Here is a 17,327-nt window from a genome sequence, read left to right as displayed (position 1 = left end):
GCTCCGCCCTGCGCGCATGCGCGGCTGCCCGCGCCCCACCGCCCGCCCCGTCCCGCCATGGCGGCGGGAGTCTGAGGGAGTGCCTCCCCTCAGCGCCGGCACCGGCCGGGCTGCGGTAGCCCAGCTGCAACCCCTTCAGCGGTCACCGTTTGTGTCGCTCGGTGCCGCATTTCCACGGCTCTGTAACACCTCCAACGACCCCAGCACCTCCGTGGGCGGCCTGTGCTGTTGTATCACTGCTCTTTTGGAGTTTTCCTCACACCCAACCTGACCCTCCCCTGGCACAACTTGATGCCATCACCTCTCATCCTATGCTGTTACCCGGGAGCAGAGGCCGATCCCACCTCACCACAGCCTCCTTTCATGCAGTGACAGAGAGCGATGAGGTCTCCCCTGAGCCCCTCTTCTCCACACTGCCCCATCCCATCCCCTCAGCCGCCCCCATCACGCTGTGCCCCACACCCCGCACAGCCCCATGCTCGGGACAATAACCCCATAGATCCTCACCCCATTGACCAAAGGGCATTGCCCCTACTTGCACCTCCCTCACACGGCTGCAGCCCAGCCTCCCTAGCCAAGGCGATGCTGCTTTGCTTATGGAAAACCCATTTGCAGAGATGCCTCCTCAGCATGGGAACCAGGTGAGTGGCTTTTGCAATCGCAGCACGCTTACTCACGAGTGAGGGGTGAGGACACATGTCGGACTGGTTTATGGGGCTGCGGGGTGAGGAAAGACAGCTGCCTGCTGCTCCAGCCATCCCCATGCCTGGGAAACCACAGCAGCTTGGGTGCAGTGCAGCATGAGGCAGCTGTGTGCTGGGGTAATCGTAGGGAAGATGTGAACTTCAAGGGAGGAAAGAAGGCAGCCTTTTCTCTGATGCTGGAAACGACGAATGTTTTTTGCATGAAAGCCACTCACACTGCACTGCTGCTGTTTCAGAGCGGGCTCGTTTTGCTGTCAAGCTCACATTTTTGGCTTGGAAGGGCCAGCTTTCCTCATGCTGGCGAGCGGCAGCCAGCTGCAGAACTGGCCAGGGAGGATCTGATGAAACACCGTGCTGAGAAGCTCCAGCTCATCACAATCGAAACTGCAAGAAAGCACAGGGCTCACTGAATGCCTTATCAAGAGAATTCCTGTGGCATGTATGTACACGCATAGGGCTGTGTGTGATCCCGTGCTAGCTGGCAGCCCGCTGCTAAGAAGGTGCATTTGACACAGTAGAGATGTCTTTTCTTCTTGGGGGAAAGCTACATTGGTTTGAGCTTTTTGCATTTGCAAAAGTAGAGGTTGGTTTTGTTGTTGGTTTTGGTTTTGTTTTTTTTTTTTCCACCCAGACGAGGTTTTACAGCTCAAGGCAGAAGCAATAAAGCACAAATGGGTTTCAGATGTTTCTGTCTTTTTTTTTTTTTTCCCTCCTCCTTTGCGTTTTTTAGTAAAAGTTGCTGAAGGTTTTTCAATGGTGGTTGTGAGAGGAGGGTTAAGCCAGTGATAACTGGATAGGAAACATCAGCCTGTGGCTAAACAGTCAGAGCTGTGGTGGGCAGCAAGGGTTTACGTGGTGGTTTATAAATAGGTTTTGTGAGCCTCGTTTTTAGAAAGCTGTGGTGACTCAAGTGAGAAGTGAGAAAGGGGCAGGCAGAACCGAGCCTGTAAGGATGCTAGCCACGCTGAGGGCTTATCTACAGCTAAAAAGTGATTATTTACTTGGGTAATGAGGTGCTGGTTTGGCGAGAGTCCTCGTTACTTAATGAATTGGTGACAGGACTTAAGCTGGCCCCACCTGTGGAGCGGACAGTGGGAGCTGCACTGTTGTGGTGGGTCAAGGAGGAGGTCTGGGGCACCCACTTACTTGGCCAGAGGATCCATCCCAGGCATTAATTAGGAGGAACTTTCTCTGGCCACCTCACCCCATCACCGTTCCTCATTATCCCCGTGCCCACGGGTGGCTTTTGTACCCAGGCTCATTGTCACACGATCAGCCCTGCCTGCAACGCAGGTATAGGGCAAGGTGGCAAAGGAAGGTCCTTACAAGGGGAAAGGGGCACAGACGTTTCATTCTGCACTTTCTCTTCAGTTTGGAAAGAAGGCTTCAACACAGAGAGGACCCTGGGCTGAATGGGGCCCTGGGCAGCCTGATCTGATGGGGGCAACCAGCCTATGGCAGGGGCTGGGACTGGGTGGGCTTTGAGGTCCCTTCCAACCCAACCATCCTACGGTGCTGTGATTACGTGGTTCTACAATACCACGATTTGATGATTCTGTGACCTGCTCTGCCCTTGACCGCCGCTCTGAGGATGCGTGGACGCGATCCTTCACTGTTAGCTTGGAGCATGGCAGTGTGACACAAGTGTCACTGCCATCCTGTCGCGCTCCAACGGGAAGCTGTGGGACAGAGGACACATCTGTGCTCCGCAACGTGTGCAGGGCTGCAGCCGGCGCTTGCCTGCCAGCTAAAAGGAAGGTGACTTTGAGATGCAGGGAGAGAAAATAATTAGACTGTGACTCCTTTGGGCAGGCAGCCTACCCCATAGCCTGCCGGGCTGCGGCTTCGGCTGGCTCTGCGCAGAGCTCACCCAACTGACGTGTGGATTTAACCCTGTGCTGGGCTGCAGGTGAACCCAGGCTCCTTCTGTTTGGCACAGAGTGAGCGCATCCCTCAGGGCATGGAGCAAATAGCCCAGTGCTGTCCTGGGTTTCCCCTGGACACCAGGCAGCTCCATCTGCATGACTGGGTTGGAGAGAGCCACGGACACGGTCCTTCTTTGGAAGCAGCACAGGGCTCGCTGCAAGCGTATCAGAGAGCAAAAAAAATCCAGGAAGGTGGACTACAATAGAAGGGTTGTCTGATAGGAAACCCCGGACAAAGAAATGTGTTCTTTCCCCAGGAAACCAAAGCCAATTTCATAGAACGCTGAAAGCTGTGGGGCCAGGTTTTTCCAAGGGAAATGGCTGCCAGAAGAAGCTGATGGCTGGGTGTGGGAGAGGTTGCTGGAAGGGTAGCAGGATCTTGTGGTGGGCAAAGGGTCCGGGCCATGGGTGCCCAGGAGAGGAGGGGGAAATCCCAAGTCACCCACTCGGAGGGAGGGAAGGGAAACATTAAGTCATTGGTGCAGAAGGGTAAGGGGGAATCCCCAGGTCACCGGTGAGAGAAGAGATGTGTAGGGAGTAGCGTTGCCTGTCGGGGGAAGGATAGACAAGGCTGGGGCATCTACACCCTTATCTGTGCTCAGAGAAGCTGTGGGTGCCCCATCCCTGGGGGTGCCCAAGGTCATGGATGGAGCTCTGGGCAGCCTGAATGGTGGGGGGCAGCCAGCCCACGGCGGGGTTGGGGCTCACTGAGCTTTAAGGTCCCTTCCAACCTAAGCCTTTCTATGATTCTACGATCTACCCTCATGGAAGAGGGGTTTTGACCCTGGAAAATCCCCTTTGCTTTCTAGTACGGTGCTGCTCTGCGTGAACACACTGCTGTGGTTTCCAGTGCAGGTACAGAGCGCTCTCGGAAGCTGGGGGAGCCACTTCCCCTCCTTCAGCTTTAGGTCTGTGTTGATTTCTTTGTTTCGCTTGCGTGTTGTGTTTGCTTGTCATCCGGCAGTGCCGAGCGCTTAGCATTTTGGGATGTTTCCGAGCTCTCTGACCTTATCTTCAAACACACATAACCCAGAGCAGTTGGGAACCGTGGAGGATTACCTACCGATGCCCAACTGTGGGAGGCTGAGACTGCATCTGTGTCCATCATTGATTTTTCTAGGGGGGAAGAATCAACCCCAAACGATGCTGAGCACTCCGAATGGCTCAGCGGTAGATATCTGTTATCTCTGTCTACAAAATGAATCCCTGTTTGGAAACGTTTGCTTCATCAGCGGTGCCCGGAGATGTCCCGGAGGTCCATTTTCACTTGGGGAAGCTCAGTACTAAGGCTTTTGTCCCTGCCCCGCTGCTGGTGTGGACATCTGCCTCCCAGGAGGAGCCCAACCCCCGAACCGAGAGAAGGGCGGTGATGCACCGGGAAGGCTCGAGGAGAAGGGGCGAACAGGCAGATCCCACGCTTGGAGGACACCCGGATCTCTCCGGGCGCGCTCCCCATTCTTTCAGCGCAGCTGGCCCCCCAGCCCGGCTCACATTTGGCGACAAGCCGCAGGGCCGGCTGCCGGAGGGTCGGCGCCAGCGTGGAACAGGATCTGGGTAACCACATCCGCACTCGGCGACAGGTCGGGGGCCGCGCTGCGTGCCAGATGGCCCGGCCCGGCCCGGCTCCGATGGCAGGGGGACCCCGGGCGCTGCCGGGAAGCGACAAAGGGACCTTCGGCCTCGCTGTTTCCGACAGCGCGAGGGAGGCGGACGGAGAGGTGACTTCTCAGATGGAGACGGCCGTCGGGCCGTGGGCAGCCGGTGCCACGAGGCGGCAGCGCCAGCCCCCGAGAGAACTTCCCGGAGCCGATTGAAACGCCTATAAAAAAGCAGCCGTGTGCGCAGCCTCTGCGATTATTATATTGTACCGCAAGCTGCTTCCTGTCCCGAGCCTCTTTTATCTCGCATTGTTTTCCTTTCCAGGTGGGGCTGCGGGCTCCCCGCCGCTCGGCCCCCCGGGCTTCCTGCTCGCTCAGAGCCACCTTTGTCTGCCGGCCCTCCCCCTGCCCCCGCTATTTCGGGAAACGGCAGCTGAGCCGGAGGGCTGCGAATTGTTTGTCAGCTCCCTTCCAGCCTGCCGGGATCGCACGCGGAGAGAGGAGCGCCCGGTCGCGCCCTGCCCGCCCGTCTCCTGCCGGGGATGGGGCGCTGCCCCTCGGCTGGGCACGCAGAAGGGGACGCGGCACCTCCCCGCGTGGGAACGGGCGCAGCGGCGGCCCGACAGGCAGACGGGCACAGACAGAGAGACAACAAAGCCACCCCAGGCGAGCGCTGACCTCAGAAGCTGCCATGTGACGCTGCCTCAAACTTACTAAGGCATGACATCAGCCTGGGAGGGAAAAGCAGGGCTGCCACCAAAATACCGCCCGGCTTAAAAGGGCTGAGCTGGGCCGGCCTTTCTGCTGCGTGCTCCCCTCCGGGCAAGCAGCCGCCCCCAGCCCTGCTTCTGTGCGCAGAGCCCTGGGGGGCACGCGTGTCTGTGAGTGGAGACGGCGTCCGGCTGTACTCAGCTGTAGCTATTGCCTGGCACGGGAGCTTCCCCTCCGCAGAGCTGTCCCCTCTCTGGGCGCTGCTGAGGACGGAGGACCACGTTTTGGCGCTGGCTGTGTGGCTCTCCCTGCGTCCCACGGCCCCCGGGGAGGTGGGGAGCCGGCAGGCAGGCTCTGTCGGCTGGTGGGAAAGTCTCGTGTCATTGGGATGAGGCAGAGCAGCAGAACAGGTTGGTCAGCCTCCGCGCACTCATCTTTACTCAGCAGAGCGCCCGTGCTGTGCCGTGTCCGCCCATGCTGAGCTTTCCCCGGGCTCCGCACCGCTGCTCCGCATCGATGCTTGACTCAGGCAGATGGCATCAGAAGCGCCACTGGCTCAGATGTGCAAGGCATGATTTATTCTCACTGGGGTCATCTCCTGAGCACAAAGGAGCCCTGTCCCTGCCAGCAAGGAGTCCCGCAGCACCCAGCGCTCAGCCACAAAGGATCCCCGTTGTTTTCACATGCGGACGGTCACACAGCCATTGGGTGAGGAGCTGCCACTGCGGTCCCAAAGACAGCACAGAGCTGCCCCGGCCGGTCGGGCTGAGCGGAGGGCTGGCCCTGAGCACGGAGCAGGTTGGGCAGGTTGGGAACGCTGAGGACAGCAGCGCTTGGTTCCCATCGGCAGGGTGGGAAGGAAAGCCCTACTCTGCCCCGGGGTGTTCTCCGCAGCCCAGAGGCTGATGCGCTGTGCACTGTGTTTGGAGAGCATTCCTTGGGGGTTTCCAGCAGGAGGAAATTGTGCTGGGCATCTTGTGGCTGACACAGGGCACGATGGAGCGGCAGAGAAACTCCTACAAAGTGTAAAAGTCCTTTTTCTTTTCCATTCCCCACCCCAGCAAAGCAACCATGTCCATTTTTTCTCCCTGTAAGAGCTCCCTTTGCCCTCTGTGCTGCGGTGCCCAGATGTTCCCTTTTCCACCTCCAGAAGACCGTGTCGGCAGCGGGGGGGATCACCAGATCCGTCCCAGCTCCGAAGCCTTCTGACAAGACCAGGGGTCCCTGCCGGGTCCTTTTGACAGCAGGCAGCGTGCCCTGGCTTGATTGAGGCCCGATGGAGACGGGCAGCCCCTGCAGCCCACATCCTGCTCCTCAGTACCAACCGTGGCTCTTGTTTTGGGCGAGGAGTGGGAAGGCAGCGTGCCGTCACGTGCCACACAGGAAGCCAGCAGACAGAAAGCGATACTTGGGGTTCCACTTCCTTCATGCCGGGCTGTCCTTTCACTTCTGTCCTTGCCCCATTGCCCCCATTGCAGGTGGTTGCTGCTTCCTGGAGCTTGGTTGCCGGGGGGGAGGGGAGGGGGAGGATAGAGGCAAGAACTGTTCTTGCTTTTTTATTGTTTTCCCCTCCAGAAAATCAATCAGATCCAAATTCACCATCTGGAAAAAGCGAATTCAACCCCAATTAAAAAAAAATGTGAAATAATAATAATAAATAAAAAGAAAGATATCAAAAACAACTGCCCCTTGCGTGCTGTACGATGGAAAGCGTGGAGCCGTGGGAGGAAAGCTTCGCAAAGTGCTGTTTTGGCAGAAATTAGTAGCCGAAGAAGGCACCGCGTTATCCCCGCTCGCCTTCCACTCCGCGTGGGCCCCACCAGCCGCGCGCCCGCGTTGCCGCTTTAAGGGCTCTCTCCGCGGGACGAGCGTTCGAACGCGCTCCCCCGGCTCGCCATTGGCCGGCGCGCCGGCGGTTGGAGCGGCCGGCGGAGCGCTCTGATTGGCCGGCGCGGGGGCGGTATAAAGGGAGGCGTGGCGCGTGGGCACCCCTCAGTCGGCGGCGAGAGCGAGCGGAGCGCGCGTCCGTGGTGACGGCAGCGGAGCGAGGCGGAGCGGCGCGGCCCGAGTTCACCCCCCGGCTTCACGCACCCGTCGGCGGCCTCATCCATGGAGTTCAAGCTGGAAGCGCACCGCATCGTCAGCATCTCGCTGGGCAAGATTTACAGCGCGCGGGGCCAGCGCGGCGGCCTGAAGCTCCACAAGAACCTCCTGGTGTCGCTGGTGCTGCGCAGCGCCCGCCAGGTCTACCTGAGCGAGCCGGGCTGCCCTCCCGAGCCGCCCCCCGCCGCCTGCGGGCCGCCCGCGGAGCCCTCTCCTCCTTGTCCCGCCGCCGGCCCCGTCGCGTGGGCGCCCGCGGAGCCGGAGGCGCCGAGGCTCGGCCAGCGGCTGCCCGACGCGGACTGCGGGAGCTCCCGGCCGACTCAACGCTGCTCGTGGGGCGGCTGCCGTTGCGGGGCGGGCGGTGAGGGGCCCCGCGAGGCGCGGCGCTGCGCTGTGCCCCCGCTGTGCCCCCGGAAGCGGAGCGCCGCGGAGATGGAGCAGCAGGGCTCGCCGCTGAAGAAGCCGCGCCGAGAGGCGGAGGAGTCGCCGCCCCCGCAGGGCGAGCAGGAGGACATGGAGACGGGCAACGTGGCCAGCCTCATCAGCATCTTCGGCTCCAGCTTCTCGGGACTGCTCAGCAAGGAGCCCCAGGGCCGCCGGCGGCCGAGCCGTGACGGCAGCGAGGAGGCGACCGCGGAACCGGGGCAGATCTGTTGCGACCAACGCGTGCTGCGGACCCTCAACCCCTGGAGCACGGCTATCGTGGCCTTCTGACGCGTCGGACTGCGCACCGCGAGGAGGGGCACGGACAGACCCGGAGCTGCCCCCCTCCTCCTTCCTGCTCCTTCCTTCGCCCCCACCCCCCCCCGGCCCCGCACGGAAGAACAGCGGGCAGCAGCACTTCCCCTTCGCCGGGCCCCGACCGTCGGCTGCCGCCCTGGGAGCGGCCCGACCCGACCCGCCCGGAATTCCCCTTCCCGGCCGTCCCCCGCCCGGGGCGCTCCCAGCGGGGATATTTTAAGCTTGGAAAGTATTAAATTTATTGAATAAAGTGTTTATTTTGGAAAGGTTTAGGTCAGGACTGCTACACGGTGCTTTTAAAAAGTGTTTATTTGAGAGAAACAGAAGTTTACAGACGCTCCGATGGAAAGTCCTCGTGAGCCTGGTTGTTAGGCTCGGGGATCCCCGGTCTTTGTTGTATAAAGGCTTGGGGTTCCCGTTGGGGGGTGGGCTGGGACGGGAGGGGGGGGGGGGTAGGGGTTTGTACAGTGTTTTCTTCGGTGATGTATCTCGTTTTGTATAAAATGTAATGCTACGTGTGTGACACGTATTAAATATTTTTAACTGTAGCGGCGGAGTCTGTCTGTGTGGCTCAGGGGAGGGCTGGGGGGTGGCGGCCGGGCACCCCGCATTGCCTTGGGTTGGGGGGCTATGGGGGGGAAGGAAGGGGGTTATGTTGGGGTCCTGCCCAGGACCCACTGTGCCAACCCTCCTCCCAGCGCCGGGTCGATGGCTGCGGCTCAAAGTCCTGCGCTGGGGGCGTGTGAGCTGCCGCTGCCGGGCATAGGCTGTGCTCAGGGCTGCTTGTTCTGCTGCCAGCGGTCGCGCTCCGTGCCTCCTGTTTGCTGTTACTTGTAGAGCGGCTACGATGAGCGCTGAGGCTTCCCCCCTCCCTTTCTACTATCGGTAGGAACTGGGTTAAAGTTCCTGCTCGCATGGGTGGGGAGGAAAGCTTGGCCTGTGCTTCACAGCCACTGCGGAGCGCCCCAGGGCGTTGTAATTAGATTGAATTGTGGGGGAATTTTTTTCTTCTTCTCGCTGCGAGATTCACCAGAGGCTCCTCTGCTCCTAATTAACGAACTCTCCCACTGAGGACTCTTGCAGGCAGCCCGCTGTGCGCCCTGGGAGCTGCAAGCCCGAACGTTGGGATGGGAAAGCCGGGCAGCAGGGGGGCAAACGCTGTTAATTCTCTTAAAAACTCCGCTCGGTGTCAGATGGGGAGAAGGACGTACTTCGGGACTGCTCCACCTTCCGCAGGCGTTGTGCAACAGCCGGACCGCTGGCAAACGCCACGCTGCTGCGGCTCCTCCCGGCTGGGTGACCTCCCCCGAGCTCCGGCTTCTCGCTTATCAGCTGACACGCGGTGTCCCCGGAGGACCCAAGCTGGCTCCGTGGGCTGCTGGAGCCGTCCCCGCCGTCGTACCGCGGCCGCGTGCTTGCGATGGGGCTGGAGAAGCAGCACCCCCGGATTTAAGGGGTTAAACCCCGCAGCCCGGCTCAATGCGAGGGTGGGGGGGACACCGGCGGGGAGCAGGCGGCCGCTCCCAGGGCTGCGGTGACCCCGCTGGCCGCAGGGAAGGGCGGCAGCAGCTCCCTGCCGTGCCCCAATTGTTCCGGAGATACTTTGCATAACTTGCAGCAGGGCTTAGGAAAGCGCTCCGGGGGAGCTGGAACAGCCCGCTGTTCTCAGGAGGTGCTCGGGGGTCCCAGGGTCTGCCTTTCCTCCTCCTTCCCGGCTTCTTTTCTTGTTCCTGTAATAACATTGACGTAAACGGGGGCCGTTCTCCTGTTCCACTGCTTCGGTCCTCAGAGTTTCCCTTCCCACGGTGCTGCGTTCAGAAGTGAGGGCGATGGGGTGGGAAAGGACGGAGCTGTAGGCAGGGGAGGGGTTGGAGGCCCAAACGCACCTCCGTGCCAGTGCTGCTGATGGAAGAAGTGCAAAAATAAGCCGGATAAAAATAAAACCTTCCATCACTTGGAAGAGAGGGTAACTCCTATGGAAACGCAGGGCCCGGACGGATGTGATCTAATGGCAACATGGCAGGTCCTCACCTCCTGGAACAGCAGTGGGGGCTGTTGGGGAGCCACCCCTCGATGTGGTCTGGAGCTGAGGGGGCTGCTTTGGGCTGGGATGCGGACCTCAAGGCTCAAATAAAAGGACTGAACCCACATGTCCTGGGATGGCTCAGCCCTCTCAGAGGGTAGAGGTGGCTCCCGAGGGTCCTATGTGGTGTCCCCCATGAGTGCTCCATCCCGGGGCACCCCATCCCAGCCTCCGTCTGTCCCTCCCGGGCTGGGGAGGATGGGGCAGGCTGTGGGCTGCAGCATCCTGCGGGGCTGTGTCAGCACTCAGGAATCCGGGAGCTGCTGGGAAAGAGGGAGGGAGGAGGAGGGAGGCCGGGAGGGAGGCCAGCGCCTTGGGGCCGCGCTGCTGGGGCCTCTCCCAGCTGGGGAATGGGGGGCAGCGCACGGAGGGGGGCTGCTGGGTGGATGGAGAAGGGAGAATCCAGGCTGGCTGGGGTCCTTGAGGCAGGGGTAGGGGATGAATACAAACAGCTTCCTTCTGGTTGTGGTTGCTGCTGCTGATATGAAAACCCTGCAGGCCCTCCTGGCTGGGCGAGGGCTGCCTGGTGAGAGCAGTAATGAAACACAGAACTGCTGGGGAGGGCTCCCTCTGGCTCCCAGCTGAGCAATGTATTGGTTTAGAGAGCCAGAGATAGCCACGCATGGGATGCAGGATGCTCCGGTGTGTCACCCCGTGTCCTGTTCCCTCACACTGTGCCTCTTCCTAAGGAAAGGCCCTTCTCCTCCTCCTGTTCCTCATCTCTGACCTCAGCCCATGGCTCTGGGGCTCAACGGCAGCCCAGGACAGGTCAAAGCACATCCAGCCCCAAGCTGAGCTCTGTGCATGCAGGCACAGGAAGGAGCGTGACTCCCAGGGAGATGCTCCCCCACTGCTTTTCCTGGCACCGAGGGCACAGAGCTCGCTGGGAACCACCTGCAGGAGGCTCGCGGCCACGGGCAGGAGGGGAAAAGGGAACGAGGTGGGAAACAGAGGAGCGGATGGGGCAGGAGACAGGCAGGAAGGACACAGAGGGTGGCTGGGAGAGGCAGGAAGGGTGGGAGGGCAGGAAGGAGGGGAGCGGTGAGGAGCCCCCGGTGCTGTGCCCCCATCCCCAGGCGCACAGCGGGGCCCCCAGCCCTCACCAGGCTGGGCCCCGGCTGGGGTTTTGTCAGCAGCACGCAGGAGGAAGTGGCTGTGAGAGCAACAGGGGACAGAAATCCCCTGCGGGCTCCGACAAGAGCGGGTGGCAGATCCGCTCTGCCCTTTGAGCGGGCCGCCTTCTCCTGTTTATTTTAACCAGGGCAGCACTGAACCCCCACGTGCCCGACCCTGCTGGCTCCAGGGCTGTGCCTGACCCGAGACCTTGGCATAGAGCCAGGTTCTGGGGAAGGATGAACGGACAGATGGACACGTGGCTCCCACATCCTCCTTCCTCCTTTGCCCTTTCCTCTCGGAGAACAGCAGCAGATGCCTCTCCGAGGCGCTTAGCCTCGTGCCTGGGAGCAGGGTGCATCCATCCAGCTGCCCCCGGGGAACCCTGGCAGCCATCCCTCTGGGTCTCAGCATCTGCTCCAGGAGTGGAAAAGGCCACGTTCACCTCGGAGGTGTCATCCTCCCTTCCAAGCATCTCCTCCAGGTGCAGCATGGCGCAAACATCCTCCTGCTGCCTGCTGCTCGCTTTGAGATGTAGAAGAAGAGCTGCCGGCCTGGAAGCAGGCTGTGAGCAGCCAACCTCCTTTCCTTGTGCAGCAAAGCCCTCTCGTGGAGGCCTGCAGAAGCTTGCCAGCCAGGAGCTGCCCCTGCATGGCCATGCTGCACTGGGAGGTCTACAGGCACAGCCCTCCCTCCTGATGGGTGGACGAGATACTGCAAGGTGGTGGATGACTGCATGCCATCACCAGGTGACACCCAGCCCCTATGTCCCCCAATGTATGCACACTGTGGCTAACAGTGACGTGCATCACCTGGTATAACGAGGCCACTTAACGACACTCCCCCAGCCTTGGCCACCTGCTTACACAAAAGCCATTTGGCTATTTCCCTCTCTAAATCTAGCAGAGAAGAGCCATCAGCTCACCTGCACACCCGGCCAGTCGGTTGAGGAGCTGAGTGGCCTCACCTGGGGCTTCCACCCACCTGCTGCTCATGGGGATTTAAGCTCAGCCCTGTCTCCCTTAGCTGTACTGAGCTGGTAGTTGGTTTCTCCATGCTTGCATTTGCAGGAGGAGGCTCTCCCTGTAATGATGTCCCTGTTACAGCCTCAGTGAGGGGTCTCCATGTGCCATTAGTGCCCCTGAGCAGCCTCACTCTGCGTTACCCAGATAATCCTCTCTCTTTTATTCTCCAATGGGTTTAATTCTCTACCTTGGATATGTGGTTAAGTAATTTCCCTGCACGCGTAGCAATGCAGCTTTGTGCTGCTTGCATGTAAATGGTACGGTTGCCATCTCCTCTCCTGGGGGCTGATGGCAGCCTGTGTCAACATCTGGCATCCCTGCTGACATAGCACCAGCCCTCTGGTTACCAGCCCTCAGCTTCTGGGCTGCTAGCAGAACTCAGCATCTCCGGGAGCAGCCGTGGGGCAGCAGGATCCAGGTACGTGCTGGTGGTGTGGGATGCTGCTGTGGCTGCTTAAAAAACAAACCTGAAAACAATCTGAGCTCAAAGCATAGCAGATAATTCAAGGGAAAGTGGAGCCTAGAGGGCTCTTAAGTGGCAGTGATACTAGGGTAGTGTTCTAGGGAGCGTCTCTAGGGCCTTGCCTTGTTCCTAAGCATGCATTAGTGGGGAGAGAGCCCTGTGCTGGGCTTTGGCATTTCCTGAGTGCTTCTTTGCTTTCCTGTATGGATGGAGCAGCCCCCAGCTCGTGTCCATGGGGATGCCTCTTCCTGGCTGTGTATGACCACTCTGTGCACAGCTCCCTGCAGCCCTCGCTCCCAATTAGCCTTGTGGGGACGAGTCCCGCAGGTTAATTACATATTGTACCTGCAACAATGGATCCATTGTTCTAACCTCTCAGCAAGTCCAGTGCTGCTGTCTGTTGGCTGTTGTAATGCAGAGAGCAGAGCTGCACTGAGCTCTACATGCCTGCTCCCCATGGAGCTGAGACATTGCCCCTGCCCCATAGGGCACAGTCCTATTGCTCCCCATCCTGCAGAGCTGTGTCTGAGCTCTACAGCCTCACTCTGCTGCCACGGGGTGCCCAGGGCTGCGTGTGCCCCATATCCATGCTCCGTTACCATCAGTCTGGTGGAGCCCAACATGGCTCATTTTGCAGAGAAATGGCATTGGCTCTCAGCCTTGGTGCATGTCGAGGTGTTTTGTGACTGCTGCTGATTGGAAATGAGGAGCGAGTGTGTCCCCTTGGTGCTCATTGCAGAGCGGAGGAGGGGAAATGGGTGTTCCCCTTGGGCTTCTCTGGGGGGGAGGACAGCAGGATGGAGGGAGCCAGGGGAGGAAGTGATTCATACCTTTCATTCTCCCTCCAGTTCTCATGATCACCTTTTATTTGAGCTGCATGAAGGCCCCAGCTGTGATGAGCACAGCCCAAGTGAGCGATGAGCATCCTCACCGTGGGGAAACTGAGGCACGCGCTGGGGATGTGTGCCTGCAGCTTTCCATGCCTTGGGGGTACCTGCGGTGGGCTGTGGGGCACAGACCCCGGGGCTGTCCTTATAGGGGATGGGCAGTGATGCAGCGAGTGAGCTGTCTGAGGATGGATGGACAGATGGATGGCTGGAAAGATTGATGGACACCTGTGCTGCTTGGGTGCCATCAGCCCCATGCTTTTGGTGCCTTGTTGAGCCAGGTTTTGTGAGCAGTTTCCCAGCAACAGCTGCTCCCTGCCTTCCCCAAAGCGAAGCCATCCGCTCTCCCCTCCTCTGACAGCTCTGCATCCCGTGGCTGTTTGCTGCTCCTTTGCCACACTGCTGCCCCAGAGCCCCGTATCCATGCTGTCACCCCACGCCATGGTGACACTGATGGTGGGTCTGAGCCACCTGGACAAGCCACACATAGGGTGAGACCCACATACAGGCAGCCACCACCACAGCCCTCCCACCTTTCTGGCAGCGTGATGGGAGAGAAAAGAACATTTTGGTGCAGAGGACAGACTGCTCAGTGCCTGGAACGGAGATGAGCTGCACCAGGAGGGGAGAGTTGCCAAAAAATCGTTCAGCGCTCCATTTCCCTGTTGCTCATACACATCTCCAGTGCTCCCCTGCAGCGAGCCGCCCGCCCTGCCTGCTGGCAGGAGGCTCCTGTTTGGATCTATTTGTGTGCTGTTTTGCTAATATTGCTGCTTATTGCGCGTTGGAGCTGTGCCATGGAGCCTTGGGCTCGGGGGCTGCCAGCCCCGCTGTGGGCTGTGTGCCGAGGTACCCATATTCTCACCCACCCCAGCCCTGTTCAGGGCAGGTATGAGCTTTTCTGGGGTCAGGACAAGGGGAAATGGGGGGAAACGGGGTGGGCTGTGAGCCACGCTGCGTCTTACGCCTTGCTTTGGTTCTGGAAAACGCTCCTTGCTATGGGCTGGCTGCTACTATGGGTTACCAAAAGAATGGCTTGGGTTAGGGACCTCAAAGACCAACTAGGCACCAGCTCAGGCTGCCCAGGGCATCATTCGACCTGGCCTTGGGCACCTCCAGGAGCGGGTTGGACCGCAGTGCTTGGGGCAGGCTCTGCCACGGGACTGGGGCATGTCAACCTCTCCATATCAGCCCTGCACGGAGGCAGATCTGCACGGCTTTCTCCCTGCGAGCTGAAGGGAGGTGTTATTCACTCCAGTCAGCGGGATCATTATGGAAAATGGGTCATAATGAGCTCATTTGGTGTTGCTCATAACATCATGAAAGGGAATACTTGCAAAAGCAATGATTTAGGCGGTGTTTGACTCGAGCAGGAGTGATATCAACAGAGTTCAGTGGGAAAGACGATGTCGGAGCCGCTCAGTGTCGCTGTCAGCGGAAAGGCATCACTGAGTGCTCAGCCTGAGCTGTGCTACAGTTAATGATATCTTCGGCAACGAGGCACACAAATGCTCCCGGAGGTCTGCACAGTGTAACAGGAAGGGCTGGACGGGGCTCTGAGCTCCTGATGGAGCTGTAGGTGTCCCTGTTCATTGCAGGGGAGATGGACCAGATGGCCTTTAGGGGTCCCCTCCGACTCGCATGGTTATGTGGTCCTCCTGCCCGAGCTCTGGGTTTGCCATGCAGGTGATGCCCCCAAGGGCAGTGCGCACAGACGCTGGAGAGCCCCACGAGCGCCGTGCCGTGATGCGGTGCTCGTTAACTTTCCACCTGATCCTTGGGGTGACTGCAAGCGGAATTGCTACAACGCAGCCGCAGGCTTTGCAGTAAACAATGAGCAGTTGGTTTCGCATGGCTCCCTTTCAAAAATCCCAAACTGGAAAGGGAGGAAAACAAACAATCAGATCCGAAAGAAACGGATTTTTGGCACCGGCGCGCTCCGTGTTGACTGGGCTGTGAGACAGAGCCTGGGAAGCGGCTCAGAGCTGAGTCAAAGCGCTCCGACGCAAATAGGGGGAGAGAAACAGAGCGGAGAGACGGCGCTGTGCTGGGGCTGCGTGCAGGTGGAGGGCAGCAAGGCTGCTCAGTGTCTGCTGCACAGCTTTCAGCCTCTTGTCCTGTTCCCAGTGGGGACGGAGCACAGTTTACCCCACAGCCTTTGCATAACTGCGTGCTGCATCACGTCTCTCTCAGCCTTTGGAGCTGCAGATCAGACAAACCCCATTTTCGGGCTGTTTTATTTTTTTCTTGCAGCAGCAGGTTGTGTTGTGCTGCCCTTTGTGCGCTCTTGGCTGCCCTCTGAACCCTTCCCAATTAGTCCACAGCTGAAGTGGCTGCGGCTGCAGGCAGGGAGGAGGAGGGAAGCCGGATAGATGTGTGTGCTGTGCGCTGTTGGAGAGCTGAGTGCTGCTCTATGGGAGGACAGACAAAATCCAGGTGGTGCCTGCAGAGCTGCATGGGACTGCATTTGGGCACAGGGTGTCTTGGTGGGTGCTCCCGCAAAGCTTGGGGTCAGGCAAAGGCAGACACTGCTGGATGTTAAGCAATAAGAAAAAAGAGCTCTGCTTGACTCTGCACCGTGGGTTGCTCTTCCTGCACATGCCGCTCTGCTTTGTACACCCAGGGATGCTCCGGTGGGTGAGCAGGCACGGGGTAGTCCCCAGCAGATGGACACGCCAGGGATGCCAGCAGCATGGATGCCACAGCATAAATCCTGCCCGTGTCTCTGTGCCTGGCTCCTGCTTGGAGCTAGCGGGGCGGTGGGAGGAGGCACTGGGTTTCGTCTGCGTGGCTCAGGCTTGGCTTGCCTTTCGGGATGCCGTGCTGCTCGTGCCCGGCCATCCGTGGAGCTGGCACACAGTGAGCTCTCAAGGTGAGCGTCATGCTCCTGCCCTGCCAGCGCTATGCCTTAGTGCCAGTGGCATCCAGGGCAGGCAGAGGGAGATGCGCTGAGCGGTGAACCCCGAGAGCTCCGTCACCCCCCGCTCCAGCAGGTAACCATGGAGACATCCGAATCCGAGGCATCGCCAGGCCCTGAGGAACAGCACGGATGTGTCGGAAGGAGGACCCCAGGCAGAGAGAGATGGCTGTGGGGGGCTGTGCAGCAGTGGGGGCGCTGCGGGTGCCCAGAGCACACCTGTGGGGTGCAGTGCTATGAGGTGCAGCTGCATCCCTCCCAGTGCCATCTCACAGCAACGAGATGGGAGAAATGGTGAGGGATGGGGCTGTTGGTGTGCAGGAGTCCTATGGGGTGACAGCACCCGATGTCCCTCTGTGCTTGCCCACGTGGCCTTGCTTGGGTTGCTTTTGGGATGTCGGTGCTCTTGGTTTGGGTTGGGAGATTTCTGCACATCTCAAAAAGGATGGGTATGTGTGCACCCTCCCCATGGAGTTGGGGCAGGAGAGCGCTCAGCAGCTCAGTGTGAATAAACCCCAGCGCTGCTGTAAACGAAGCACTCCTCTCCGGGAATTTCTTCCCTTGGCTTCATTCAGATTTAGTGATGAAGGCTTTAAAGAGACAGCAGCACCGGGGCTGGGCGCGCACCCCACTGAGGGGCTGCAGAGTGCCTGGTCCCACTGCACCCCATCCCCGTGCCATGTTCTGCTGTGAAACCAGAGTGATGTGACTGTTCCCAAATGTCCCGTGCCCCAGGTGGCCTTGCACCCAGGGGGGTGCTGCGTGCATGGTGAGGTGCTGGGGTTGCAGCGTGTGTCATTGTGGGGATGGGGACAGCATTATGGTGCTGCAAGCTGCTGGCTCTGCTGCGGCACCACAGGGCATGGCATGGTGTTGCTGAGTGTCCTGCAGAGTGCTTGGGGGGAATTTGGGGCGCCCAAGTGCAATGTGTCGCTTCTGGTGTCACAAGGTGGCAAAGGCAGGACTGCGTCACCTGCACTGGTGGGTGCTGGTGCCCGTGGGTGCTGCCCTGCCACGAGAGGGCAGAATGAACCCTGGGTGGGAGTGTCGGGGATGA

General features: G+C 59.7%; 1 protein-coding gene and 1 long non-coding RNA gene across 2 annotated transcripts; both read left to right on the top strand.

Moving 5' to 3' along the window:
• The first annotated feature begins 37 nt into the window (after positions 1-37).
• Positions 38-1,387, top strand: LOC112532925. The gene is made up of 2 exons (XR_003076517.3): positions 38-641; positions 941-1,387. It is a non-coding gene; the product is annotated as an uncharacterized LOC112532925 (long non-coding RNA).
• A 5,545-nt stretch (positions 1,388-6,932) lies between these two features.
• IER5 (immediate early response 5) lies at positions 6,933-8,330 on the top strand. The gene has a single exon (XM_040705028.2). It carries the CDS (start codon positions 7,048-7,050, stop codon positions 7,753-7,755), a length of 708 nt encoding a protein of 235 aa, XP_040560962.1. The 5' UTR covers positions 6,933-7,047; the 3' UTR covers positions 7,756-8,330.
• The last annotated feature ends 8,997 nt before the right edge of the window (positions 8,331-17,327 follow it).

This window comes from Gallus gallus, chromosome 8 (assembly GCF_016699485.2).
Source record: "Gallus gallus isolate bGalGal1 chromosome 8, bGalGal1.mat.broiler.GRCg7b, whole genome shotgun sequence".
In the NCBI taxonomy this organism is placed as follows: Eukaryota; Metazoa; Chordata; class Aves; order Galliformes; family Phasianidae; genus Gallus; species Gallus gallus.
Note: the sequence above shows the minus strand (reverse complement) of the source record. Positions and strands in the feature narration are given on the sequence as shown.